General features: G+C 38.1%; 1 protein-coding gene across 1 annotated transcript in view; it reads right to left on the bottom strand.

Annotated features, from left to right (window-relative positions):
• The window catches only part of PCF11 (PCF11 cleavage and polyadenylation factor subunit), a 29,755-nt gene that overhangs the window by 1,187 nt on the left and 16,475 nt on the right, over positions 1 to 12,093 (bottom strand). The window contains exons 10-15 of the mRNA XM_060771196.2: positions 10,468 to 10,587; positions 8,997 to 9,111; positions 7,401 to 7,584; positions 4,681 to 4,836; positions 2,322 to 2,414; positions 1,754 to 1,789 (exon numbers count right to left, since the gene is read on the bottom strand). Of these exons, the coding sequence (XP_060627179.2) occupies positions 1,754 to 1,789; positions 2,322 to 2,414; positions 4,681 to 4,836; positions 7,401 to 7,584; positions 8,997 to 9,111; positions 10,468 to 10,587 (704 nt within the window). The remainder of the gene's footprint in view (positions 1 to 1,753; positions 1,790 to 2,321; positions 2,415 to 4,680; positions 4,837 to 7,400; positions 7,585 to 8,996; positions 9,112 to 10,467; positions 10,588 to 12,093) is intronic.

Below are 12,093 nucleotides of genomic sequence, written 5' to 3'. Positions count from 1 at the left end.
AAATGGTTTTACTTCTTCAATGTATCCCAGACAGTTGTCATTACTTTACTCTCTAGACCCAAATTATTACTTGTCATTACTTTACTCTCTAGACCTAAATGTACTTTACTAGAGATCTAGGTCTGTCCGCATGCCCTACCTATTCACCAAAATACCTATCCATTTTACCTGGTCATGCCCAGCTTTTTAAAAAAAATAGCCATTACATCTGGCCCTGACATTGATTTTAATTGCGTCGTGTTTATTGTTAATGTTTACTGTTTGATTTTTATTTACTGCTGTATTGTTGTTGTCTTTTATTGTTGTATTGGGTCTCAGCCTATTGTAAGCCGCACCGAGTCCTTTGGGAGATGGTAGCGGGGTATAAATAAAGGATTATTATTATTATTATTATTATTATTATTATTATTATTATTATTATTACAAATATAGAGGATTTGAAACCAAGACCTCAAAAGCGAACTGCAAAGGCTCTGGCATAAACCAGTACAGGTGGTCCCAGTGGTCATCGGCACACTGGGTGCCGTGCCGAAAGATCTCAGCCGGCATTTGGAAACAATAAACATTGACAAAATGACGATCTGTCAACTGCAAAAGGCCACCTTACTTGCATCTGCACGCATCACTCGGAAATACATCACACAGTCCTAGACACTTGGGAAGTGTTCGACTTGTGATTTTTGTGATACGAAATCCAGCATATAGATCTCGTTTGCTGTGACATACTGTGCTTTTGTGTCAATAATAATAATAATAATAATAATTGATAATATAATAATAATATTGATGTTGCCATACCGGGTGACAGCCACATTGAGGAAAAACTCAGCTGCTATCAAGACCTCAAAAGCGAACTGCAAAGGCTCTAGCATAAACCAGTACAGGTGGCCCCAGTGTTCACTGGCGCACTGGGTACCGTAACAAAATATCTCAGCCGGCATTTGGAAACAATAAACATTGACAAAATCACGATCTGTCAACTGCAAAAGGCCACCTTACTTGGATCTGCGCGCATCATTCTAAAATACATCACACAGTCCTAGTGTTCGACTTCTGATTTTTTGATACAAAATCCAGCATATAGATCTTGTTTGCTGTGACATACTGTGCTTTTGTGTCAGTAAAATAATAATAATAATAATAATAATAATAATAATAATAATAAGGATTTAAAGATAGAATTGCAAAGACTGGCCCAAGCCAGTCAAAGTGGTCCCAGTGGTGATTGGCACACTAGGTGCAGTGCTTAAAGACCTTGGCCTGCACTTAAAAACAATTGGTGCTGACAACATTACCATCTGGCAGCTGCAAAAAGTCACCCTACTTGGATCTGCATACATTATTCCCCAATACATCACATAGTCCTAGACACTTGGGAAATGTCCGACGTGTGATCAAATACAAAAGTCAGCATAGCGATACAGGGATTCTCACTTCCTGTTGTCTCACCCCCGTCAACTATGAGTTGTTTGTAAGTTGGATGTTTGTAACTTGGGGAATGCCTTTATATCTCTTATCTATATCAACACTCACTTAGAAAAAAGATCACCTGAGTAATGTTTTTGCAACAAGTACGTCTACATTCAGGAATAAAAATCCATAGGAAGAAAAATTTCCTAACAGCACTGTTTTAATTTGTTCCACAAAGCTTATGTAAAATATACATTATTCTTTTAATTTGGAATTTAACTGTGCCTGCAGTATGCAATCATCATCTGAGCTGATATGTTATGTAAAGCCAAGAGATACTGACCTTTTGATAATCCTCATAGCATGAGGGATGGTAGATCTGGAGAGAGAACAAAAATAGTTATGACATTCACAATTTTTTACAAGTCGACACACTTTAATTGTTAATTACTGTTTTTATGAAATAACGACTTTCACGGTAATTTTTGTACAGACTGTGATAGATTTCTTCTGGACCTGCTTAAGTCCAACACACATTTGCTAAAAAATTTCCACTGTGTTCTGGAAGGTACTGTTTTGAATCCATGGCAGTGTAAATATTTGCCAGCCTGAACCAGACTGATGGATATCAGCAACAGTGCAAACAGAACAAAGCACTTATATAGATCATAACTGTTGTTGTGAAGGCGTTTTTGACTTATGGCAACCCTTTCAAAGGGTTTCCTGGGGCTGAGAGAGTGTGACTTGGCCAAAGTGGCTAAGTGGGTTTTCATGGCTAAATGGGGATTTGAGCCCTGGTCTCCCAACACTAAAATCACTAGCACCTGCTTAGATAATTTTTTAAAAGCTGTCCTGAACTATAACTGCATTTTTCCTTTGCACTACACAAGCAAACACGTGTTCGACATTACCTTTTCATCTACACGGATGGCATTTTTTAGATGCCACTCTTCCTCTTCCTCATCCCAATATTGCTCAAATTGCTCCTGGCATATCTCACAGCTCTGAAAAAAACAAAAAGCAGTTAAATACGCTGGTCAATATAATTCGCTGCATTTATCCTGGAGGAAGCACGGCAACTTTGCTTTCCTTCCACAGCTCACTAGAAAAACTTGTTCTGGAGCAAAAGAAATTACTCTGGAGCAGGTTTTCAGCATTAGAAAAGCTCTGTATCTGTTAATCCCTTCACTATGGCGAACATCATGATGGATTTAAGATTTAAGCCTTTACATTTAGTCAAGCCTCTACATTTACAAGCTTGATATCTGCAGATCTTACTATTCATGGGATTTTATTATAGCGGGCCCTTGATACCTCCTGAGGTTTGGCTCAAGACCCTCCATGTAAAACAAAATCTGTTAATACTCAAGTCCCATTATATGTAATGGCATGGTAAAATGGTGCGTCTTACATAAAATCAAAGTTTGCTTTTTGGATTTGGGGGGGGGGGGGGGGGAGGGGGAAGATATATATATATATATTTCCAAGCTGTGGATGGTTGCATCTGTGGGTATAATATCCACAGATATGGAGAGTCAACAGTACAATATTCCCTCTAGGAATCTAGGTCATCCAATGTGATTTTTGGAAACAATTTATTAGCTTCGTGTGTAAAAGCAATGGCAAACTTAAACCATCGAACATCCAAGAAACATTGTGGTTGAGTAATTAAGGAATACATTACAATAATTATATGTAAGAGATAAAATTAGAATAATGTAGAAGCAATAAGGCTCCCTGGTGGCACAGTAGGTTAAACTGCTGAGCTGCAGAACTTGCTAACCGAAGAGTTGGGGGTTCGAATTCGGGGAGTGGGTTGAGCTCCCGCTGTTAGCCCCAACTTCGGCCAACCTAGCAGTTCGAAAACATGCGAATGAGTAGATCAATAGATACCACTTCTGCGGAAAGGTAATGGCGCTCCATGCAGTCACGCCAACCACATGACTTGGGAGGCATCTACGGACAACGCTGATTGTTCAGTTTAGAAATGGAGGTGAACACCACCCCCCAGAGTTGGACACGAATAGATTTAATGTCAGGGGAAACCTTTACCTTTAATTTTTAGAAGCAATAGAAATGACTTTGCTGTTTTTTTTTTTTATAATGCTCTCTAAGTAATGGAAGGGTTGAGGACATAGATCTCATTGAGGACAGAAGTTATTTTAAATATTTTAAAATGTTAAAATATTTAATTAAAACATTTTTTTAAAAATGCAATTCTATGGTAAACACAGATTCCTAGAAAAATGTTCTCCCCGGTTTTTTAAAAATGTGATTTTTCCACTTTTGCAGGAGTCTTCTGCCATTAACTTCAGTCAATGTGCAGGAATGACTGCACACATTAATGAGTATACTACATTTTAGTCATTAAGGGCATTAACTAATAGTGGCCTTTTGCACGGCAATGGCTGTTGTTATTTTATTCTTACTGAAGCCTCCAAAGAAGAACCTGTCATAATGACTTAGGCATTTCCTTATTTATTTATTTGTTTGTTTATGATTACTATATTTATAGGAGCCCCCGGTGGCGCAGTGGGTTAAAGCCCTGTGCCGGCAGGACTGAAGACGGACAGGTCGCAGGTTCGAATCTGGGGAGAGGCGGATGAGCTCCCTCTATCAGTTCCAGCTCCTCATGCGGGGACATGAGAGAAGCCTCCCACAAGGATGATAAAAACATCAAATCATCCGGGCGTCCCCTGGGCAACGTCCTTGCAGACGGCCAATTCTCTCACAACAGGAGCGACTCCTGACACGACCAAAACTATATTTATATACCGAATTACTTGCTCCAAGAGGGGACTCAAGGTGGTTTACAACATACTAATGGCAAAAATTCAATGCCAACACACATGTAAAATGAAAAATCATAATAAACACTAACATGTAACTATAAATTAAAATCATTAAAACCATTAAACATAAGACATAAACAACCTTTAAACATTAAGAGAAAGCATTAAAACATCCTAGTATAAATATTAAAATCACATCATCCAAAAAACATACACCATAGCCATTCTGATTGCCATTGCATATATTTCCTAATTATTCATCATTATCCTTTCCAACAAAGACTGAGAAAAGACAGGAAACTGAAAACTTATTTAGTCTACCAGACTTCGTATTTCGATCTCCTTACCATCACTTACAAAGGCCAAATTTTGGGCATGCAAGCAGTCTTTATTTCAAACAAAAACAATGAATTGTTTTAATGCAAATGAAACAAATTTCTCAAATGAAGATGAAGCCACATTGGACAGCAGTCTTTACCTCATCTACTCCAGCTGGGCCTGCGGGGACACTCTGAAATTCCTTTTCCTTAGCAGCTTCTTGTGTTTTTAACACAACTTCCTCGTGTACTTTTTCAAAGAACTGACTCTTTGCACGCTCCTCTAAATCTGCAATTTCTTCAAACTCTATCCAGTCCTGAAGAAAAAGAATTAAGTACATTCAAACTTCTTTGGAGTCTTTCAAACGTTTCTTCTCAACATTTTAAGTTAAAAAAATAAGACAACTTCTCACAGGAAACACTCAACAATCCGGTTTTTTAGGAATATAATCAGACCATTGCGAAGTCTTGTGAATCCTCAAACAGCTGAGGAAACAACCACTGATGGGTGCACTTTTAAAATCTCTAGCCCATCAACATTATGCAAAACTAAGGATTATCCAGTAAAAGCTGAAACATCCAGAGTGAGATATTTCCTCAGATATACTGACACAGGAAGTGGAAAATTTGTTTAAAGTACATGCAACCCTTCTTGCAAAATACCATATAAACGCGAGTATAGGCCGACCCAAATATAAACAGAGGCACCTAATTTTACAACAACAAAAAAACTGGGAAAACGTATTGACTCTAGTATAAACTGAGAGTGAAAAATGAAGCAGTTATTGGTACATTTTGCAATAAAAACAGATACCAATAAAACTACATTAATTGAGGCATCAGTAGGTTAAATGTTTTTGAGTATTTACATAAAATGGTAATTTAAGAAATGGCTGTCCAACTCTGATTAAATCATTATTCTAACCTTTCTCAATATATACATATCCTTCTAATAATAATAGAGTAAAATAATAAATGTAATATTAGAGTAAAATAACAAATGTAATAACAATAATAGAGTAAAATAATAAATGTAATAAACATAGTAATAGAGTAAAACAATGTAAATGTAATAATAATAATAAATAGAGCAAAACAATATATAATATAATAGTATAATAGTGTATATATACATACATGCTCATAAGAGGAGAATAGGCGGGGCTACCGTCAAAATGTTTAATAAGATCTCTAGAAGGTTCCGAAGCTGTCTGATCAGGCGCAGAAATTACCATATGTGCAATTCACAGGGACCACGATGGGGAACCAGTAAAATAACAAATTACTTTGACTCGAGTATAGGCTAAGGGGGCTTTTTCGGCCTTAAAAAGGGACTGAAAAACTCAGCTTATATTCAATATATATGGTATGTGGTGGATTTCTTGTGGCAATGGGGGGGGGGGGGGCTTGCACATAGCAAATTAATGGAACTTGATGACATCATTGATTATATTCTGAGCAATAAAATCCATGAACCTTTAGTTCTGTAGGTTCTTCATCAAAACAGAAACTGTAGGATTTCCGTCTTACTTGCCTGGATGAGGCTTAAATAGAGGGTTGGCACTTACTGCCAGGTAGCACACCATTCCCTTAGAAACATATCAATAGAAAGTGTTTCTCAATTAGCAGCTACAGCCCACATAGATTACAAGTGGATAACAGTCAACCAGGAAGTCCTTCATGCTGGAACTCAACCACTTCCTGCATAAATTTGTAGTCCTTATCAAGGAAATGGACAGGCAGATGAGTTAGCTGGCAGAGAAAGCCCTTCTGTGTCTGCTGAAAGACAGAGAGCTAGGCCCTAACTTTCCTATACAGAAATGTAGTTCTTTCAATAATGTCTTTTATAACTTTTAAAGCTTGACTCTGCTCCTTCCTGTATTGCTTAAATCATTTGCTCTGTTGCTATGCTTAAGAAGCTTCTGATCTGCTAAAACTGCTGTTTCTGCCTCTTTACCTTTTTAATGTTTTTTTTTTCCTTTTTGCAATTACCCAACACCTCAAACCACTAGCACCAAGTCATGAATGTCACCTCCAACTCTACTGCTCATGTCTGTGTCTACCTGTAAACACTGTTTGTCCAGGTATGGAAGAAGGAAATTGTGATGAATAGAGCCAGAAATAATAATAATAACAACAACAACAACAACAACAACAACTTTATTTATACCCCACCACCATCCCCCCATAAGGGGACTCTGGGTGGTTGGGCCCAGGCCCAAAATAATACAGCAAAGTTGGACACCAAATAACAGAAAAATTATATCACAAAAATACATAACAAAATATAATAAACTAAACTAAATAGTGCAAAATCACGTAATAAAAATCAGACAAGGAAACAAGACCTTAGCTTTGTTTCCTTGTTTGCTTAACCATTTATCCAATGCAATTTTAAAGCACAAGTGCTAATATAAATTAAGAGGACATCCCTCAGATGTGGACATTGTGATTAACATTTGACCAGCAGAGGGCATGCTGCAGCAGTGGATTTAAAAGGCAGCAAAGTGGGTCAAGCCCAGAAGGAAGTCAGACTGGAAGCCAAAGATGTATTGAAAACAGGAAGTAGATGCTTTTAAAAATGAAACAAACATGCAATTAAAATGCAGAAGCAGCAGTTCACCAGTCTTATGATGCCATTGTTGCAAAATCATTGCCTAATGTGAATGCTTACACATTCAAGAAAATTCAGCATCTTTCAAAAGGAGGCTGCTAAATCACATTTAAGCTGATTTTTGAAGACCCAACGCTGCTTTAAATGGATATGTATCATGGCTTGTTTTGTTACGTTTTTCTGTTTCACTAATGCTCATTAGACATGGCAAGTGACAAGTAACGATTTGTCATGCTGTGGTAAATGTAATGGATAGATCACACTTACTGTTAGGCTGTAGTACCATCTTCTGTGAGTAACTTTCCTGCTAACATCCTTTTCAGTGCGGTTCTGACGATAATGCCAATCCAAGTGATCTGCATAGACGTCTGTCTGAGATGTCGTAAACCTCATGCCACAAGAATAACACTGAATGCCCGTATAGAGGCGATTTATAACACTATCGTACCGCCTGGGGGAAAAAAAACAGAGCCAGATATCGCTAAGTAGATGATTCCTTGTAAGTTATTTCACACTGAAAAAGGTAGGCAATACTGAAAGAACAATGTCACACATCTGGACAGTCTAAAGTTGTATTCAAATTTCAATATTGTTAAAAATTAGTTCAAATACTCATCGCTCATGAACCAAAGGAACTTGCTGTAAAAAATATGGGTTCTAAAACTATTTTTGAGTTATTTGTAGGGAATGGGAATACAGCAAGTTCCTCCTATCATCCCCCTTTCACTTAAGCCCCATTATATACAATTGCATAGTAAAGTGCTATCCCTTATTGATTTTGTGCTTTTAAATCATCTGCTTCACTCTCACTGGTGGACAGGAGTACTCTGGGAAACTTTTTTTTCTTTTTCCCTCCCCAGAAACACGATGACTGGCATTCAATTGAGTGATTTTTTTTTTTTGCTTTACTTTCTCGCATTGGAGAACAGATTCCTCTTTACTTTTACTTTAGCCTCTGCTGTTTTTCTCCCCATGTCCATATTCTACTTTCAATCTGATCTCAGTTAAGAAACTATATTTCAATTAATTTACTGAATTCCCCAATCTCTATATGTCTGACAGAAAACACCTCTGGTTAGTAAGGTAGAATATTAAAAACCTGTAGAAGGGAAGGGGCTTAAGGCTTGTAACTGAGAAAGAAGGCGAGCTCCTGATAGGCCGATCGACATGCAGGAATAAACCCAATGGTAGGTGACCTTCCATGACATCTCGAGATTAGCAAACTCAAAATCTGCTTTTGGAAATCTTAAAATGTATTTTAAAGCCACGGGTGGTTGAATCCATGGATACAAAGACTTGGCTGTCTTGCTCCATGATTGAAAGTCTTTTTTTCCCCACGACAGTGGGAATTAGTTCATTCTTAGGTTGCTGAGGACTAGAGAGCGATCCAAGAAAAAAGAGGAGAGCTGCATACATATATACACAAATTGTGGCAAATGGCAGCAGGTCAGCAATCCCAACAAGTCATGTGGCAGTTGGCCAGTTGTAAGTGTTCACAGTGTTTTCAAAAGGCCCACTGTTGACTCTGATACCTTGTCCGTAGACAGCTCCAAGGTCATGTGACCACAATGACATTACCTACACACAGAAGCGGTACCTATCGACCTACTCACACTTGCATACTTTTGAACTGCTAGGTTGGCAGAAGCTGGGCCTAACAGTGGGAACTCACCCCACTCCCCGGATTCAAACCGCCAACCTTTCGGTCAGCAAGTTCAGCAGCTCAGCGGTTTAACCCACTGTGCCACCAATAATTATTATTGTTAATAATTGTGTAAAAATTACACTTTTTAAAACATAAACTCCATACATATTATGGATACAAATACCCCCAAGACACCCTAATTTGATAGATATACATACTGTTTTAGGTCCTCTATCACAAAATTAGTCAGGTCAGGGACATCTTGATCCTCATTTTGGTCTTGTTCTTCTTCCTCCTCCTCTGGAACTGGCTGAGTAGAAATTTCACTGACTTCTAAGCAAGATGAAACAAGATAGACAAGCAGAGGTCAAAAGGGCAGGTCTAAAAACTGTGCCACTCAGAATGCAAAGCAAGTATATTTATTTACAACACAACATCACGTTCTTAGTTTAGTAATTGACATATGTAAATAATTTCAATGAATAATAACTTTTTCTGATTCCTTCAATTTGATCACTTGGCTTGAAAGAGCAAAAAATAACAATCTATTACCACTATACATACCCTCTAAAAACAAGATACTTGGCTATAGGTGGATTTATTTTGCAATCCATCAAATTCTACCCAGTGGAATGTTGTCTACCACTAAATTTGAATGGTAATTATGTTTTTAACCACATTACAGCAGACCTTTTGCGCTCAAGTCTCATTACACATACAATGGCACAGTACAATGGTATCCCTTATATAAAATGGTAAAATCAATAGTCATTAATAGTTGAATCTGTGGATATGGAATCTGCGGATAGCGATGGCTGCCTGTAATTCCTTCAAGAGGTTCAGTACGCTAAAATTAAAATACATAGGCTCCACTGTTTCATATCATAAAGTTGGAAGACACTTTGGGGGCCATCCAGTCCAACCCCATTCTGCCAAGAAGCATTCAAAGCACCCCCAACTGATGACCATCCATTCTCTGTTTAAAAGGTTCCAAAGAGGGAGCCTCCACCACACTCCAAGACAGAGAGTTCCATTGCTGAACAGCTCTCATAGTTAAAAAGTTCTTCCTAATGTTCAGGTGGAATCTCCTATGTTGTAGTTTGAAGCCATTGTTCCGCGTCCTAGTCTCCAGGGCAGCAGAAAACAAGCTTGCTCCCTCTTCCCTATGACTTTTCCTCACATCTTTATACATGGCCCTCATCATGTCTCCTCCCAGCCTTCTCTTCTGCAGGCTAAACATGCCCGGCTCTTTAAGCCGCACCTCATAGGGCTTGTTCTCCAGACCCTTGATCAATTTAGTCACCCTCCTTGGGACACATTCCAGCTTGTCAACATCTCCATTCAACTGCGGTGCCCAGAATCATGCCAAAGTTTGACATTTAAATAATATAATGTAATCATTTTGTAACATTATACAGCACAACAAAAAAATTCTTGCTCTCTTTGTTTTTAGGCCTCTTTCTGAGTTTATTTGGGGTGCTGATTCAGAAAACCGCACTGGATAGACCACGTTAGCTCTAGTTTCTTAGATATGCTTATCATGATTTTCTATGGGCTAGCAGATAAAGAGTGGTATATGGTTGACTGGGGGAAAACAGTGCCATTTTTGGAATCAGCAGGTCAAATATAGCCAGAAACAGGTATAACAGTTGAAGCACCAAAATGTATGTTGGGCAGTGTTATTCTTACGTGGTGAAGCTGTATCCGGCTGTAAAACTTTGAGAATTCCTGTGGATAGTAGCTTTGAGTACAAATCGTTTACATCAAGTTGTCCAAGATGATTATCAGGATAAGATAGTGGAACATTTCCTAAAAATGGAGCAGTGTAAAGTGTTAATGTCTCTTCCCTAGAAAATCCAGTATTACTTTCCTCATTGCAGATACTACTTGCTGAAGCTTAAACATTTTATAGTAAAGAAATCAAGCTCATATTACATTCCCTTTCCTCGTGGTTTATTGTCTCCTCAACACATTTTGGTTATCATTCACTTTCATGCCCATCCCATCTAAATTATTTCTCTGTATTTCAGCATCTATAAGTCAAATCAACTAAATGTGTGCCTTAATAAATCCAAATAGCCTTTAAGGCCTCACAAGACTACCTCCTTTGGGTTAAAAGAGACTAATTTAGTTGGCTTTGTAAATTATCTGTCAAATGTTACAAGAAGACCAGCCTCCAAAGAAAGGCAGAATTAGTTCTGTGAATCCAATTAGGCTTAGGACATATAGTTCTTTAACAGTCGGTCTTTGCTGCACTGCCTTTGAAATATCAAGGATAATCTCTAGAATAATCTGTACTGTGACATACAGGTCTAAGTAAATAAAAATCCCAGTAGGTGTGCACAAGACCATGTGACTGCATTCAAAATTATCTTCCAAGACAGAAAGGTTTTAAATTATCGTCATCTATCTAGTTCACCCTATTATTTTACCCCAATTTCAATTAGTATTGCTGCTAATATTTTGGAAACATATATGAAGATAGTAGGACAACAAATAAAATCCAGGGAAGGGGTCAATCTTCTGTTTGAATAAGATGTGGGCAGAAGGTAGATCAGAGTCCATTGTTAGTACATCAGCAAGGGTTTCTGACTCCAAATACTGAGGAGAAACTGTATTCGTTCAAAGTTGAAATCTCTTATGGCACCTTAAACACAGGTTTGTTGTGGAGTAGACATACATATTTCAGAGTTAATTTTCATCTTCTAGCTCATGTTATGTTAGGATAAATGGATTGGCCTTACAAGTGTCACAAGACTGTTTTGATGACTATCAATTAAAAAGGTTTGCTAGATTTCTTCAATTCTCAGACACTTTGTTCCTATATAAAAGGTAAAGGTTTTCCCTTGATATTAAGTCTAGTCGTGTCCGACTCTTGGGGATGGTGCTCATCTCCATTTCTAAGCTGAACAGCCAGCGTTGTCTGTAGATGCCTCCACGGTGATGTGGCCGGCATGACTGCATGGTGTGCCGTTACCTTCCCACCAAAGTCGTACCTATTGAGCTATTCACATTTTGCATGTTTTCAAACTGCTAGGTTGACAGAAGCTGTGGCTAACAGCAGGAGCTCACCCCACTCCCCAGATTCAAACTGCCAATCTTTCAGTCAGCAAGTTCAGCAGCTGAGAAGTTTAACCTGCTGTGCCACCGGGGGGCTCCTTCTTCCTAATTTTTTTTCCCATATAAAGAACTCTAAAAATAAGGTGCATCTTGGAATTGCAGGTGTAACATATGTATTTTTTGTTGATTGTGATACTGAAATTAGTGTGCACCTTATAATCAATGGTACTATCTAACAATTGAAGAAACACGATA

Source organism: Anolis sagrei, chromosome 3 (assembly GCF_037176765.1).
Source record: "Anolis sagrei isolate rAnoSag1 chromosome 3, rAnoSag1.mat, whole genome shotgun sequence".
Classification (NCBI taxonomy): Eukaryota; Metazoa; Chordata; class Lepidosauria; order Squamata; family Dactyloidae; genus Anolis; species Anolis sagrei.
The sequence above is the reverse complement of the archived record's forward strand: the minus strand, read 5'-3'. Positions and strand labels throughout refer to the sequence as shown.